Below are 18,023 nucleotides of genomic sequence, written 5' to 3' on the forward strand. Positions count from 1 at the left end.
ATATGTGTCAAGTGTGCATCTGTGTCTGTGTGTGTGTGTGTGTTTCTGTGCACACTTGCATGAATTAGATGTGTGTATGTGTGTGTGCAGGGAGGGAGGTTTGCATCTGACTTAAAAAAAAAAATAAGGTCACTTTGAAAACAAAAGCTTGCAGTCAGCGTAGCAACTGCCTGTATTTTTATTGGTGGACCTGTTGCCATGGTTACAGTTAACATGTGGGCAATAAACCAAATTGTCTGCTTGTTTTTCCATTTTCGAGTCGACTCGCTGCTGTCACGGATCATAACTCTGATTATTCACGCAGTGATCTGAGCTGGAAATCCTTCCTTCCAAGGTGAAGCCGGCGGCAGAGGGGGTTTAATCACCCCTCTGTCGCCCTCCTGTTTTCGTTAGCCGCCTGCTCGCTCTGCAGGTGACCGGCTTACACGGCCTACACGTCCACGCGTTATCCGTTATCTGCAGCCGGATCCTTAGCGGAGCAGCTGGGGTAAAACGCCTCGCTCCAGGGGGCTACGGCAGCACCTTTCTGACCACAGCCTTAGCTCCCTGACCACTGTCCCTCACTCACGCCCCTCAACCTGAGAACCAGCGGAGGCGCCGCACTACACGGACTTCACGGACGCTGCGGAGGTCTAGCCAATCAGATGGGTCACTTAAAAAGCACAGTGATTTTAACAACAGTGTCAGTAATATAAATGATGGTAAAAGTGACAGTGACCCAGTTTATTTTAGGGGCAATGATATGCCCTGTTGGTTAGTGCTGTTTGCTCTCTCTCTCTCCCTGAGGCTGTGGCATGGTGCCACATACCTGGCAGCCAGTACGGATGAGTGTTCCTCCCCCGGTAGGACAGCCAGTCTGTCTCACCCAGTCATTTCCTTTAATTCGGTGGAGGGATGTTTGAAATGTAGTAAAGTAATAACAGCCTTGATTAGAATTATTTTTCACTGTGAAGGAGACAGGCGGTTTGTCCTGATCTTTCTGTGGTAACAATGAATTTTACTGCCATTAGCGCTAAGAATGGCAGTCATTGAAAAAGAACGCTGCTTGTGTGTTCTGATTGAAGGGATGGTGTTTTATTGGTTTTGTGGCTGTGAAGGATTGCAGAGTGAACTCGCAGAGGGAGTGAGGGATGAGTGGAAGAGCCCAAGCCAGGAGCAGGTGAACAGAGTTCTCCATTGTCAGGAGGCCCCGTTATCTCGCCCGCCTTTTTAACTACACCCAGGGAGTTCACTGTCTGAAACACTGAGCTCCGCCAGTGCCTTTATCACTCTGGTCCTGAATGTGAAATATTTGATTTCCCGTGCGGTGAGTGAAGGGCTCCTGCTGCTGACCAATGCCGCAGACCAGTGTCAACCAATACACATAGTGTTATTTAAAACAGTGGAGGGTCACATGTGACCATCTGCACTGGCGCCATTCAAGTCTGCTCAGAAAACTAGACAAAAAACCTATATTCATTAACTGACAGCTTCACATCACTTAAAACTGAGCAATTTCCAAGCATGCTGTCTGTGGTTGAACAGACAGGAAATTAAAATGGAAACAAAAACGCTGTAAAAAAGACAAATTTCATGATTGCCGAGTTACTGCTAGAAGCTGTGAACCCTCCAGCACTTGCAGCCTGCCTGTAGCGTTAGGTTCACCGCGCATGGGGGAAAATGAGCTAAATGTTGTTTTTCTTTGCTGGGGAAGTATAGAAAAGTAGCAAAACTCACTGATATTGGCTGACTCTGCGCTTTCTTAGTATGATAAACAACTCCCAGTGCCAAACAACGTGACACATCTCTGCTTCCTGAAAGCACAAGGCTGACTTTTCTCCCGCGGGGGGGAGGCTGGCTACAGTACGGACACACACACACACACACACACACACACTTGTGCACTTGCATAGATACAGTCAAACGCACACACACACACAAACACACTCTCCCAGACACACACACACATACAGATTAGACTAATGGTTTTAGAAGCACAGCTGGGTGAGAGTGAGACTAACTGCAGCTGAATTTACTAGGATATGAAGCTCTGCTTCTTTATAATGTCTGACACTAATGTAACCATGATCAGAATAAGTAACGATTATTTTGCTCTCCATGTGCAGGTTCCTCCTGTATTCTTGTGTTTCTTAAACAAAAAAGTCTTATTCGTGTGCCACTGCAGTCAGATTGTACTTTAAACGCAGCTGAATAATTCTACATAAAGCCTACATATAATGGCTGTGTTATGTGTTTAATACACTGTGCATCGTACATGATACACTTCATCACAGGCCATGATGTGCTATGTAGAAATGGCTGAAGGAATGTGTAAAAATGAATGTGACACTGCCAGCAGCGGAGCCATTTACAAAGAAAAGGTACAAAAGTTCTATTAATATGACCATATGGACAACAACATGTACAGAAAAGTGTCAGGCTACCTTTGAGCAAAAGTGTCAGTGCTTCATACAGTGCTACACATAACCTTCTCATTAATGTGGAAACACTATAGTTATTATTATATAACACTTATTCATTTAGGAATTATTAATATTTTCTCTCTTTGTCTCACCCTCTGCCAGCTGTCTTTCTATTTCATTCGAAATATACTATATTGGCATAGTTATACATATGGCAAAATATTGCCAAAGCAGAAACTAACTGAACAACACTAATAATAATAACACCAGCAATCTAGTCTCTTGCACTAAATCTCTCATGACAACAATACGACCTCTCCCTGGGTTCCTTAGGAGCTCACTGGTGAAGGCACCCACCTTGAGTGCAAACATCTTTATCTAAGAGGGTCATACTAAGGGTCAAGTGAGTATGTAAGAGCTGATTTCTCCCTGCTCTGTTCTCATGACCCTGCCTGCTGAAGCCTATCCTCTTGATCTTTATGGCCCACAGATTCAGGCAGTACTGTGTGGATTTACAAATTCAGTTCTCAGCCATATGTTGGAAGTACCCCAGAATGCACTGTTCTCCCCCAGAGTTTGGATTGCTGTCAGCATCCTTTTCAAGGGGAATCCGGAGTGTGAATCACTCACACGATTTCCAGTCAGCAGTCATAAAACTTTCCCATTCATTATATATTAGTGTTTGGAAATTACGGGGATACTAAGAAAAAAAAACACTTGGCGTACTTTGGAAATGCTGAATACAATTAGGATATACTTGTAAATCATAATGTTAAAGGGAAAGCAGGTGTGTGTGGTTAAATTTGACTGATTAACCCATGTGACACATTAGATGGAGTGTGTCAAGGTCTTTAGACGGCAGTGTGTGGCTTTTGAATTATAGGGATGTCCATTTACACTAAATTAATATAGTGTGTGGCTCTTAGGATTAAATGCAAATCCTTGAGTCCCACTGTTTTACCCAAGCACTGCAAGAAACTCCAGGACCTTCTGCCTGAATAATGACTCACTGCAAAGTCATCTGCGTTCAGTCACGCTTTTAAGCACTAAGATTAATTGTTTAAATAAATTATCTTTTGTTATAAGCAGAGCACCTGGTCTTTTGCAAATAATGTAACAAAAGTTACAGATATAGACTTCTCTTCATTTTTTATATTAATTAAACATTTAAAGACTGACCCAAGCAACTGGCAAGTCTCACGTTTCAAAAACCATTTTTTTAAAATGACCAGTTACTATTTACTTGTGTAAAGATGTTGTATGCTAGTTACATAGGGAAGAATACCTGGTGGGACAGTAGTGGATACCGTGTGGTTTAAACACCTTATACCACTGATGCAGTTTGAATTGAGTAATTGAAAGATTAAATAAAACTGACCAATGATGAAGTAGTGGAAGTCGATTTGAACATCGAGCTGACGGTCCGCTGAACTCGCAGTCAGGCACCGCATTTCTGAACGGAGCACACAGTCCACTGCTAACGTTGCAGCAGTGTTGTAGTGATGTTATGTTAAATCTGCAGAGAGAATTTTTACCTCACTGCTGTGCTTTCTGGCTAGATGCGTAATCCCAGACAACTGACAGCACTCCATGTGTCAGTTTTGGCCCTGTCCTTATAACCAAGTGTGTCCCTTGTCCCAGGGAAGCCCTGTGCATGCTGGCTTTCATTTCAGCTGAGCCATCAATTTATTAGGTTTGGCTAAGCTGTTAGTACTGATCTCTGTTTTATGTATGACCACACTTAAGTATGGGCTGTTAGTTCTCTGTTACAGATATGGGTTGCTGGAAATGTGTTTTCTTTTACAGAAGTATATGTGTGAGATATTTCTCTAAGTTCTTTCTAGTCATATTGAGCCCCTTAAACAGAATGGCAACACAAAAACCATCCACCTTAATTGATTTGGAGCAATTAGTTGTTCAATGTGGCCTAGAACAATAAGTCGATCAACTAATTATATGTAATTTGGATAGCTGTACTTAATTTGTTCAAGGGGCAGATATTGACAAAAATGTTGAACAAACCAGTTCTACATTAGTACAAACACATATGTAACAGCATATTTCATTCACAAAGGAGTAAAAGATGACTAAATGTAAAGATATGAACATATTTATTCAAATAAAGAGTAGTGTTCTGCTAACAGCTCACTTAAACCTAAATAAGTGAGGGCTCAGGATTCGGAAAGGCTGCTCAAACCCCACACATGGGAGGAACAGCTCCTCCCACAACAGTTTCTCTCCCTCTAACTTCCTTCATGGTGGTGCAGAGCTTTTCAAACCCCTCTCTTCTAATGGTACTTGGTCATACAGAACTGAAACTGAAAAATAACACCAGAGAGCGAGTCCAGCAAAACTGCTTGTCTTTGTGCAGGAGGGGAAAAACTGTGATTGTAGGACTGCAGTTTAGCACAGCCCAAGTGCAGTGTTTATGTTTCAGTCTCGCTCTCAGAGGGCATGCTCCTTACTCTATTTATTCATTCTTTCTGTCTGCTGTTAACCCAGTTCATTGTTTTTCTTTTCTTTCTTTCTTTTTTTTTTCACTTCTTTTTTTGTTTTGTGATATTTGGAAGTTGACCCAGTTAAGCGTTTTGGCAGAGTTTAATCTTTTTGCTGAGCCTTGCCAGATTCACGACATAAACCAGTTTGCTCTGGCTGTGTAGTGGAGCAGCCCCCCCCCCCCAAACAAACACAAACAAACGTACACACACACACACACACACACACACACACACACACACACACGCACACACTGCCCTCAGGCCTGGTCCGGGGATGGACATGGCTGTTTTGGCCCTTTACAGAGTAAGGGTTTTTTTGCTTATCTTATTACCAGAGGGCTGAACGGTCTCCCTGCTTTGTTACATTGCTGTGAAGTGTTGTCCCATTCTTTCTGTTTCTCCCACAATGCCTCTGTCTCTTCAGTGTGTCTCAACACTTAGGGACTTTCTGCATTTTTCATCTTACTTGAAGTAGAAACAATAAGTCTAAAATAAGTCTAAAATGGTGAAGTAATATGGTGTAATTTAGTTTTCACTGAAATATAATTTTGGTGTAGTGGTTAATGTGTATGTGTTTGTGTGTTCACAGCTGGTATCACTTCCTTTTTCATTTCCTTTGGTCTGGAGATGCGCAGGTGCTCTTTGCTGGGTGATGTCATGTGACCGCTCTGCCGGGTGATGTCACACACCCACTGTGATTCTGTCCTTGTGTGTTGCAGGATAGCAGCGGGCCATGCTGACAAGGAAGTGATGGCGGCTGCAGCCCTGACATCTCTGTTCAGCAGCCACCCACCGGGACACCCAGGTACTGCCCTAATCCTCCCTACACTTACTGTCCCAGAGAACCACTATCCTGCTCCCTCCTCCTGTACCCACTGACCCGGAGAAACACTGTCCGGCCCCCCCCCCCCCCCCGCACCCACTGCTCCAGAGCAACCACTGCCCTGCTTTTCACCCCTATACCCGCTAAACCAGAGAACCACCCTCATGCTCACATCTCCTACACCCACTGACCCAGAGAACCACTGCCCTGCTACCCCCTCCTAAACCCACTGAATGTACTTAAATGTTGCTTCCCCTGCAAAGCCCTACATCCTTCCAGCTTTCAGACCCTACCAATTGTGTGAGCATCCCCTGCAGCTGACAGGGGCTCATTACATCCTGTCTGCAGCTGGAAACATGTAGTGTCAGGGAAAATAATTTCAGACAAAGGTCAGTGCGCTGTCAGTGTGTGGGGCAGTGTTTGTCCTTCTTGTACCTGTTATTGCGATCTGTCTTTGTAGTACTAGTTACAGTTACCACCCGTTTATCCTTATGTTATTATTTGTGTACCTGCAGTTCCAGAGCCAACCAACAGGGTGTGGAAAGAGAGCCTTTCGGCCAGCTACAGCAGCTCCACCAGTGGGAACTGGAGCTGGGATACCAGCGACCAATCGGTGCCTTCCACACCCTCTCCGCCGCTCAATGGCGACATTAGTAAGGGCTTCCTGCTGTCCTCTCAGGGAGATGACATCACAGAGGACTCAGAGACCACGCACTTCCTGTTCGAGGACCCTATCCCCCGAAAGAGGAAGGTATGCATGGGTGGTGGTGTTTCAGGTGGAGCAAGTGGGTGTAACACTTGGATGGGGTGTAGTGGGGCGGAGCATGGCCAGTCCTAAGGTCGGAGCTTGGGCAGAGGAGAGCACCATGTGTTTGGGTAGGGGTTGGAGTGTGTGTTACTGTGATTTAGGTGGATTTAGGTGGAGTGTGTGCTTGTTTGAGGCTGGGCGGAGTTACAGGGTGGGGTATGGAAGTATGAGGTGATGGGTCAGATCGGTGGTGATATGAATCAGTGGCCTCAGATTTGTCTTTGTGTTCTTTGCCTCAGTGGTGAAATCCCTGTGTGTGTGATTCGCAGCATTGCCTCTGGGAGGCCATCCCAAATCAGTCCCAACGGGGTCTTTCTGCTCTCTGAGAGGCTGCTGTTGGAGAGGGCGGGGACCGTGAAGAAGGGGCGGGGGCGTCGGGGTGAGGAGGGATAAAAATATACAAATTGGCAGCAGAATTTTCCAAGCCCTGCAGCCAGGACCCATCCCAGTGTGGGAGTGTACACCTCGCTGACGGGAGGTCAGAGAGCCCTCGCTCTCCCACAGCTCTGAGTAAACAGGAACTCCCCAAGCAGGCTGCACATCCATTCTCTCATATGTCCCTACAACGCTGCAACAACGTTTATTCTGTATAACGCGTCCGATCAACGCTGACAACGCTGAGTTACTTCCTCTGTTGAGGCATGTGTCACACTAACAAAGATAATAATAATAGCCATAATGGAAAAATGATGTAAAACACTTGAGTGGTCGCTCAGGTTCAGCACTTTAACTGCCATGCTGCACTAACCACAGCTCTCAGGTTAAGAGTCCAGCTCTCTTAAGCGCTACTCCATACTAACAACTACTCTCCAGGTCCAGGTGTGGCAGTGGTTCCGGAGAGTGGTACTTGAATGGATTGATGATAGGCTGTAATCTAGGAGTCATAACTGATGTCATTTAACTTCATCTAGATAGACCTGTTTGACTGTTTGCTGTGTTTTGAGCCATTGCAACTCAGTTCCAAGAGCAGCCCAAGAATCTTCCATTGTCAGACTGAAGAGCAGGCAGTGGCTCGCCACTGAAATGCATGCAATTATGAAAGCTGGTTTAGTGATTGTATAAAACAGATTGATGACTCTGGGGTAACCTGCGTGGGAAGGAAAATCTGGGCTCTCAGCAGTCCTGATAATGGTCTAGATGTTCATAAACACTCATACATGAACATACACCTGTATGCACACAGACACACAGATGCATAACTCACCTACACACGCATGCACAACCAGACACACACACACACACACACACACACACACACACACACACACACACACACACACACACACACACACACACACAGTGAGCACCTCATCAGTGAGTTGGCCATGTGAATACCAGAGAGCACAAGCTTATTCAGGCCTGTGTTGTTTCCTTGGCAGGAGTGGCTGTTTATGAGGTTATGCTGTGTTTAACAGCATGTGTCCTGGGGCATTAGCATAGCAGTGTAGCCGTAGATGCCAGGGCCAGATGCAGGGGTGCTTGGGTAAGTGGGTGGCAGGGAACGGTGTCTGAGCCAGCAGTTAATGATTAACAGGTCAACAGACCTGAGCAAACACACTCAGAACACACATAAGCATCATGGGCAGGCTACATTGTGGGTATGTATTCCTGCTGGGTATTTGTCATGCACAGCTGGCCCTAAAAAACAAAAAAGTACCTTTAAATGCACCCTGTGACAATCCCTTTAAGGTTGTTATCTCTCCCTCTGTAAGCAATTTGTTTGTTTCCTTAATTTATCTGTTGGTTTGTAGTGTCTAACTGTCTGGGAGGTAATGGAAGTTGTGTAGTATTCTGTTTTATTTTTTATTCTAAATTAAAAATGTTCAGCATTCAGTTAAAAAAAAATATGTATACATTCCACAGTATATTCCACAGTGTTGAGAGTATGTTAACAGCGAGTTGATCTGTTTCAACATACTGTAAATCTGGACAGATGCTTGGCATTTTCCCAAGAACACATCACTGGATGAGAATGAAATGTGGGAGCTAATGGCTCGTGCATTGCCTGAAGTGTGAAAGTTTGGCAAACGCTTTGTCCTGCAGAACTCCATGAAGGTAATCTTCAAGTATCTGCCTGGGGAAAACAGCGAGCAAATGTGAGTGTTTTGTCTTGCAGAACTCCATGAAGGTGATGTTTAAGTGTCTGTGGAAGAACTGTGAGACTGTGCTCAGCTCGTCCTCAGGGATACAGAGGCACGTCCGCACCATGCACCTGGGGTAGGTGTGTTCACCTGGAGCAGGTGTGGTCACCTGGAGTGTGTCTGTTGGCCTGTCATGACCAAAGCCCAGATAAAAAGGATCAAAAGGGATCTATTTGATCATTTCTGTAGTTCAGTGTTCTATTGTTTTGTCATTGGACAAATTCCTTTGCAGATGTCAGTGATAGGTAGCAGTACATACCTCATTTACAGATGTGATCCCAAGTTTGTATGGGAGCCAAACTCCTGCTGGCAGCCTGCGTTCAGGCCTTTGCTTTTAATATACGGATAGTTTCACGTGTGATCACCGTAAAGGGAACTTTACATCTGACCTGTGTGTGTCTGTATTTCCCTGTGGCAGCTGTCGGTCTGTTGGCCTAGATCTGTTTAAGAGAAACTGAGCATTGCTGCCCCCTGGTGTCCAAGTCAGGCCACTTTCACCTAATGCTGGTCTAAATCCACCATCTGTTACTTTGCTTCTCCAAGCCGCTGCTCACCTAATACGTCAAATGGAGTTGTCCATAAACCTTGAATGGTAAAACTTTATTGGCGTAGACACTGGAACAAGAGCGGCTGGTGTAAGTGCTGTAGCTCTTGATGAAACCCTACTGGCCATAGACTCACCATAGCGAAAAGCCTCTCGGGGAAGATATTAAAAGAGGCACCTTGTCTTGTCCTGTGTCAAACCAGTGGTAGCTCTGACACGCTGGGGTAAATTCGGTCCACATTAGCAACTTCCTTTGTAAGCGACTCCCAAAACTGGAATTGTGATTTGTTTAGGTTTAAATAGGGAAATCTTGCCCTCTTTCTGTGTTTGTAACTCCTGATCCACACCACACAAAAGTCTCACCCGCAGCCTATAACTGTATTATAAAGTCTGTGGGTGACTAACGGATCTGGAGGGCTGCATTCTCTGTGCCTGGTTTCCCCTCAGATCGGTTACACTTTAAACCACAGCACCACAGCCAGCAGCAGTCTGTCCACCCCTCTGCCGTGTGTGTGTGTGTGTGTGTGGATATATGTGTATGTGTATGTGCGTGTGTGCACGCATATATGTGGGTAAATGTGTGTGTGTGTTTGGTTTATGTGTATATTTCTGTGTCTGTGTGTGCTGCAGTAGGAACAGGGACTCTGATGACAGTGACGGTGAGGAGGATTTCTACTACTCAGAGATGGAGGTGAACGTGGACACGCTGTCAGAGGGGCTGTCCAGCCTCGCTCCCACCTCGCCCATCACGCCCATGGCCCCGCCCATCTTCCCCGACCCGCCTGCATCCGAGCCTGCCCGTGTCACTGTGCAGGCATTGCTGGGCTTCTCCTCCCCTCTCAGCCAGTCAGCACCCTCTGCGCTCTGCCACATCCGCACTGACCACGCCTACCAGGTAACAGCTGTGTAAGAGCATCTCAGAGCCCCTCAGAGTCCCTGCTGTGGACCCGTTCAGTCAAGATCATCAAGTCTCTTTAAAGCTGTTGCATCCTAATGGTGCTGTCTGCATTAAGCATCACTCAAGTCTCATTTTTTCTGTTGGTTTCGATCGATAGCTAAGTAGACTTGGTAGAACATTGGGTATAAAAGTGGATGCTCGGAGATGGGCTGGTGTGATGGACCCTTGTGTGGCTTGGAAATGGTCTCTGGGTTTTATCTGCCTGTCTTTCCTCTGTGGATAAATCAAGGGCCTTTTCTACGGAAGATTGACATCCATTCCATTGTCTGTCTAAAATGAAAAACGAACTTATTAGTTTTTAAAAAACTGTATTTGTTTCCTCTTTTATCCACTTACTGAACAGATCCTCTTCATCATCATCCAGGTCGGTTTGCAGAGCTCACTTGTTTGTTATCATATCCATTCATGCACCTGAATATGTACTGTAGCAGTGCAGGCTAAGTATTTTGGCTAAGGCTTTGCTGGCAGTGGCCTACCTGAGATTTGGACCTGTAGCTTGTCGATCACATGTCAGGTTCCCCGACCCCTCTGCCACGCGACAGCAGTTAAACCCATGTAAGGCATTGATAGTGCAGTAGGCTGAGGTAAGAGAGCGGACTGGGTTTGTCCTACTCCCCCTGCAGCTGTTTTATTGGGTTTGGCTGACAGCGCTGTAGTCGTGGGGTTGTGTTCCTGGCTGATGTGTGCTGCTCTGTCTCTCAGGCCTCGGCCCCTGTCAGCATTCCCGCAGCGTCTGTGTTCAGGCCGAGCGACGGCGAGACCAGACTCTCATGGCAGTCGCCCCCCGTGGTGAGCTCCCCCGGAATGTTCCAGATGCCTGTCGCGCTCTCCTCTGTGTCTCTGTCATCCATTGCTGCCAAACTTGCAGTGACACCACAACCCCAACCAACACTCGTAATAAGGGTTTGTTTGCTATGTGACCACACAGTACTTGCTGTATAGTGTGTGAGGTGTGATCTGAGTTCAGCTGTGGAATTCTTAGCACTGAGCTGGGTTTTGTGCTTACCCTGGGTGCCTTGCCCTCTGTGGCAAAGGTGAGGTATTGAAACATGCTTAAGGTGTTGTCTTCTTACTGAGAGTTCAGTATCTTAGACTGATCTGTCTCTGAGTACTCACTGGAAGGAATAGCTTGGCTTCAACACAGTGTCAGCAGTTACTGATGGTATGGTCATAGCACTTGCCCTATAAATTGTAAATAGCAGATGCTCTTTCTTCCTTTGTGTCAACAGCTCCTAAAAGGGTGACATGCTGTCAGCAGAAACAACTGCCAGCTTGCTTTTCATGCTGTAGTGCAATCGCCAGTTTCTGCATACACACAGCAATACGTCTTTCTGTTTCCTTAGACAGATAGGTGTTCAAAGCATGGTGCCACATGCCACCACCTGGTGGAGACTCTGCATTGACAGCACACTGATGACCTCTGACCTGTGACCTCTTTGTTTCCATGCAGGGCCCGTCAATTCAGATCCGTGTGCCTAATGTTGGGGACAGGAGGCAGCCGTTCCAGCATGCCACCGTCACAAAGTCCCACACACCTGCTACGCCCACACACAAGCCTTTCACAGGAACCAGGTACTCATGGAAGCTGTGATTTCATAGTCATGGTGGTCCAGAGATGTGCAGTACGACACCATACACCATGGCCATGCATTTAGCTTTCATTTCTGTGTCTGACCTCTGCTTTAATACAAGGGACAGGCTGATAAGACAGGCTGGCAGTCATAAATATACTTAAAGCCGCTTACTGTTCAGTGTTTCTGAAATATAATTGAGCGAGATATGTTTTTGAACAGCCTGGTGGGTGTGGTATGGGGGTAATTATGGTGCATGTCTCCACAGATACTTTGTGCCCTAGTTTTGATCATAGGTGTTGCATTACTAGATCGGGTTAACCCTTTTGCGCCTACGGTCACACTGGTGTGATTAGCCTTTCCACGCATATGGTCAAACCAGTGTGATTAGAACACAAAATTGGGAAAATTCTAGTTAATGGTAGGTTTGAGGAAACAGTGATTTAACAATACAAAGTATAGCAAATGGGGCAGAGAAAACTATGAGAATTATAGATTATATAATAATGCTAATGAAACAAATAACAATAAAACAAATCATGTAACATAATACACGTGCTACATAGCATAAAATAAGTCACGCTGGGGGGTAGTTGGAAATATTTTAGGACTTAACGTACGAAAGCGTTAAAGCTCTGTTGTATATATTAATTTATTGATCCTTCCTTGGGCCCCAGGTGTCTCAGTTGATACCCAAGCCACTGTACAACAAGGGTTTAATAAAGGGGAAAACATTTTAAAAATGTGATATGTAACATCATAAAAGTTATGATTTTTCATGTCTTACTGCTTGGGTGTAACTGTATTCAAGAGTCAGTACTGTGTGCAGGCAGTTGCACTGAGATTATTATTCTCCTGTCCGATGCAGCCGCATGCCACTCGGTGAGAGGAGCATGTCCAGCGCGTGCGTTTCTCGGCTACGTGTGGGTGCGTGCTCTCAGGCTGGGTGTGTGTTTTTGTGGCAGGAAGCCTCGCGGGGAGGCCAAGAAGTGCCGCAAGGTGTACGGCATGGAGAAGAAGGACATGTGGTGCACGGCCTGCCGCTGGAAGAAGGCGTGCCAGCGCTTCACCGACTGAGGGCCCGGCGGGGGGCCCGCCCGCACGCACCCCCTGTTTCCGGCAGATCGCCGCCCGCGCGCCGTCAGCCCCGCGACGGCCCGCCGCAGCTTAGCCCAGGCCTCCCCAGCAGAGCGCTTGTGTCTCAGTGACTCATACATGCGGAGAGGGGAGGAGGGGCTCGGAGGTCTCTGTGACAACAGCCACACCCCCCCATCCCCCATGGCGACACCTAAGTGCCGGGGGAGGGGGCTTGCCTTTAATTTTGATTAAGATGGCAGAACACATACAAAATAAGATACAAAATTTCCGAATTCAGATTTAAAAAACAAAAAAAACAAAAAACTAATCTTTATATTTCGGCTTTGGCAGTGTTGTTTATGTAGGTTGAAACTTTTTTGTACACAGTCGCAAAAAGAGAAAAGAAATCTGATTCAGGTGCTCAATACACTTATTTTATGTTTCTTCTAATTCTTATGGTCTTCTTTTGAAGATAATGCTGGCAGAAGCTTTTATTTACATTTTTAGGATCCTTGTGGAAGACTTTTTCAACTTGTCTTGCTCTCTTGGCTAAACTATGAAGAAAGATATTTTTCTTATTACTGTCTTTTTTACAAAATTTAAAAAATCCTTTCCCTACAGTGTTTGTGAATGAACAGGTAAATTCCACATTCTTTCACATTTTTTCCATTCACTTGCTTGCTTCACTTGCTTCAAGTGTTGCATCTTCCTTTTTTGAAAAACAGTCAAGCTGTTAATCTGATTTAAAGTCAAGCTTTACATTTTAGCTGCTGAAGTCAGGCAGGTCATCCTTTTACCCCCAGTACAGGATTGACTTTAATTGCTCGCCGTAGCCTTTGGTCTGACCAATGGTTGCAGAGTATGGCTTGAAGGGATTTTTGGGAAGCAGTTGACCCAATCAGTGGAAGAACCACTTTCAATGTTTTCAATTTTTTTTTACATAATATTCTCATATGACTCATCCTTTCTCAGAAAACAGCATAACCTTTCCAAACTGTTTTGACTAAAACTACACATATATATTTTCTTTTTTCTACTGTATAAATGTTACGCTAGTAAAGATGTGCACTTTTTTGTTTGTATTGCAGTATTTGATTTGATTTGCAGCATGTCACTGCTAAGCAATCTGTAGAATCAGAAGACAATTCTAATCTTGTAGAGGGTGAATCAAGATGCACGGTGATTGGTTGACAGGGACAGGAAGTCACAGGTTTTGTTATGAAATGATGTTTCAGTCACCCTGCAGACCTGGTAATGCTCAGGCATCTGTGTTTCTTTTCAGAATCCATGCATTGTTTTATTGTGGACCGTTTGCCTCCCACAAACCTGGACTGATGTATGACAGCTTATTAACTGTGTGGTAGAAAAACAAATAGCATTTTGTGACTAATTTGCTCTGCAGGTCCTCTTGTACATGGGGAGTCTGACATACTTCTCATTCCTGCTAAAGGAGTTCAGGTTAGGTACCTTAATCAAAGATACACCAGCATTTCTTCCGCTCCCCAGCACATTTAAACCTGTGACCTTCTGGCTATTCTGGATGTCCGTGTCCCTAAGCACTGTCACTCTGCTCAGGATAGCCCGCTCTGATTTGTGGCTTCAGTTCATCCCAGTCTGGTCTCTGCTCATGTCATGGCTTCAGTCATGGCAGCTTCCACAGTTAAACAGATAAAATGTGCAGCTGCTCGTCCATCATACTGTGGCAGTAAGTTTCTGGTACTGTGCGTGGTGTGTCGCTCTGCAGTGTTGGCCAGTTTCCTAGGCTGAGGGAAGAAGGGATGCTTTGAGCGATTACCATGCTGATGCTTTACAGGGTTTGACTGGGATCTGACTGAGATTCCAGACCTCGTGTTGTTGGGGTGGACCTGAGACCGTCCATCCATCTCCATTCACATGACGACACTTCAGAACGTGTGACAATGTGAAAATCCACAGTCCGCTTTGGTCCCTGGAGATCTGACAGCTTGTGCTATTCCCCTGGCCTATTTGATTGCCTTAACCAATGCAGTCAGCTAATTACCTGTACACACTGAATCTTGTGCATTTCCTTAAAGCACAGCATGTTGGGGGTGGGGGGGGGGGTGTTTAGCACTGGAGTTTTGTTTGGGAGGAATACAGGATAATTTCAGACAGTTTCCCTGACAAAATATTAATGTTTTCTTTTTGTGTCAACAAATGTATGTGTAATTCTTGGAACCACCCAGAGACGTTGAGACATTTTACTCCTGTAGATTGTTTTTGTTTTAAAAGGTAAAGTTGTTATAATTAGTGACACTTTCTATGTCACAAATTTGTTTTTGAGGTTTGGAGTATCTTCAAGTTTCTGTCATCTTATTTGATGTTGTCAGACATTGTTAGACTCAACTGCCTTTGCAAGGCCTCTCCCAGCTATTTGCAAAGAGTCAATTTATAGCTTGCCAGTGAAGTTATTACGGCAGATTGTCCAACTAATCAGGAAACAGCAGTACCTGGTTTCTTCATGCTGTTCAATCAAGCCTAATTAATTAGGCTTCATTAATTATTAGAAAACTAGACCTTATTTGCACTAAAATTAAGCATTCTTCACAGGAAGGCAGAGCCAGATGAATGTTAGAAATGAATAAAGTTTTGAATAAAGAAATGGATCCAAATCCCTTCATTTTACTTTATGAGTTTTCAGTACATGATGTACATGCCCACAAGACATGTACAGTCAATCATAAACATCCTGAAAAAGTATTTTGGTGTAAAATTGATGGTGATGACAAAAAATGTTCTGAATATTTTATATATTTTTAGTGACAAACTGTGTTAATTTGCCATAGGTTTGCTATGTCTAGTGATTCCGGTTCATACCACAGCCAGCTGTTGCTGGGTATTTCTAAACTGATGGGAGGATATTGAGGGTCACAGTGTACAAGGTATAGAAAACATGGTATAATGTCATTTTCTCTGTTTGCTGTCATTATAATGTACTATAAGTGGAACCTTTTTAGGATAAGTGCAGATTTGAATAAAAGAAGATGGTAGCATCAAGAGCTTGAGTGGATAACATGTGAAGACAGAGACCGTCAATGAATGTAAAAAAATGAATAAAATGAAATAAAGTAAATATTCTCTGTCCTGCCTAGCAAGTTCCATGGGGGGTTGAGAGGAACAGACCATGACCTTGGCCTATGCGCCCTGCCATTTAAGTAATGACAATCATAAATAACTGTGAAATACAATTATGATTTACAATCATATGGCTCTCAAAATACTTTACCCTTCCCCACCACTGTGTGGCATGTACCTGAGTGATAAATGACTCATTCAGTCACTCATTCTGATCCTGTCAGAATAATATCCCCCATCATTATGGCCTCTGGGCCTTGGATACAATCTTGACTACGTCATTCTCAAGTGACAGTCCAAAACAAGTCGCCACACCGTTGGAAGAAAAACCGCAAGAACGTTAGTTACACCTGTTCACGGAGTTATTTTGTGATGGATGAATGTTCCCTTTGTAATGACTGTTCTTTTTTACTCTATCATGTAAAAAAGAGCAGTCTCAACTCATTCATTGCTCATTCTAATAGGCTGTGTGTGTGTGTGTGTGTGCATGTGTGCATTTATACAGGAGTGTGGCTCATTGAGCTGTAGTTGCTAAATGCAGAAAGGAGAGCCTTTTTGAACTGTGCAACTGGGTATATAAAGTATACTGTGATATCTGGGTAAAATCATCTGCCTAATAATAATAATTTACAAACACATAAGCAATAAGCACACATTAATAACATACCTAAAGGGGTGCATTTTAAACCAGTGCAGCTGATATATAAGTTATTTGTGAAATAAATTGTCAGAGAAATTACACATAAATTTCAATTAGGTGCTGCCACCATGTGGTCATTATTGGTATTACTGTACTGGTTATGCAACCAACCACTGTTTCTGAATTGAATCCCTATGACTCCACAGTACAGCTGTCAGGCAAACTCATTATGAACAGAACTGTAATGCCATTGATATGGTTTAAATTGAGAACCAAAATTCACCTTTTCATAATTTAATTATTGTACAGTCATTCATTTTCAAATCATTCATTTTGACTTGAGATAACTAGGAAAACATTGATTCAGCTCAGAGGCCGTTAAGTGCTGTGCTTTTACACTGTACCCAAACACGAGGGACTGAATGGATTCTTTTGTTACTCTTGACGATAATATGGGTGCTGTGTATAAAGCCAGTGACCTAGAAAGCACTTTAGCAAGCAAGAAACCTGAATTTGCCCCCTCAACTTGTAGGCATGACCAAGGCAACCTACAAATGATGGTGAAAAATGGTAGCCATGTTACCACAAAACGAGGAAATAAACGAATGCTGACACAACTGCTGAAGAAAGAGCACTCTTTTGCAGGTGTCCTATCATGCCTTGCCAGTGGTCACTAGCAGGCCAGAAGAGGCAACCAGTATGAGTTGAAAGCAGCCTCAACAGATGTGGATGAGACCTGAGCTTGTTACTTTTGTTTTCACACCTACACCTGTCTTCTGTCCCTTAGAGGACCACTCACCACTCAGTCTGAGAATGTGAACAGGATATTTAACACATGCTCCTAAAATGCATAGAAACGAACATGTTTTGGTCTTTTACAAAGCCACGGATTCGCACAACATCATGCTTCAGTCTGTCAAGATAACATCTGGAAAGGAAACAAGCATCGGCTTTTCAGCAGCAATTTCCAAATTTATTGAGAGTGATTGGCTTTCTGGTGATGGCCACAGCCAGACCTTAGACAGCTGGAAGTTTTTTTGCACCTTCGAAAAGTACAGGGGTTTCATGAGTCAACTAGAAAAAGGTCACATGATCATATTACCATAAACATGAAATCAACAAAATGCACCCGTGCCATTTCACACTAAATGTGATTGCTAAACTGGTTTAATTTATTCAACACCTTTTGTTACAAACACGTGTTTATACTGGAACATTTATTATAAAATCAATGTCATATTGAACAATCGTCCCCACAGAGAGCTATAACAGTTTCACAAACTGCCCTTTTCAACACAAATGACCTTGGATTCAGTCCAAAAATAAATAATATAATATCCATATATATGAAAGTATACACCACAGCAGTCTTAATATTGAATAAATTCTAAAAAGTAAGAATTTTAAACACAGTACAGTATAATATAGAAAGGACCATACATATGGCTTTATGATTCGCACATATCAA

At 44.0% G+C, this 18,023-nt stretch overlaps 1 protein-coding gene across 1 annotated transcript in view; it reads left to right on the forward strand.

Annotated features, from left to right (window-relative positions):
• LOC118779937 (zinc finger protein 704-like) overlaps positions 1 to 13,009 on the forward strand; it is a 21,321-nt gene extending 8,312 nt beyond the window's left edge. The window contains exons 2-8 of the mRNA XM_036532273.1: positions 5,620 to 5,705; positions 6,239 to 6,474; positions 8,648 to 8,748; positions 9,847 to 10,111; positions 10,877 to 10,963; positions 11,625 to 11,746; positions 12,711 to 13,009. Of these exons, the coding sequence (XP_036388166.1) occupies positions 5,620 to 5,705; positions 6,239 to 6,474; positions 8,648 to 8,748; positions 9,847 to 10,111; positions 10,877 to 10,963; positions 11,625 to 11,746; positions 12,711 to 12,822 (1,009 nt within the window). The 3' untranslated portion in view covers positions 12,823 to 13,009. The remainder of the gene's footprint in view (positions 1 to 5,619; positions 5,706 to 6,238; positions 6,475 to 8,647; positions 8,749 to 9,846; positions 10,112 to 10,876; positions 10,964 to 11,624; positions 11,747 to 12,710) is intronic.
• Positions 13,010 to 18,023: the final 5,014 nt, after the last annotated feature.

The sequence above is a fragment of the Megalops cyprinoides genome, chromosome 6 (genome assembly GCF_013368585.1).
Source record: "Megalops cyprinoides isolate fMegCyp1 chromosome 6, fMegCyp1.pri, whole genome shotgun sequence".
NCBI classification, from domain to species: domain Eukaryota; kingdom Metazoa; phylum Chordata; class Actinopteri; order Elopiformes; family Megalopidae; genus Megalops; species Megalops cyprinoides.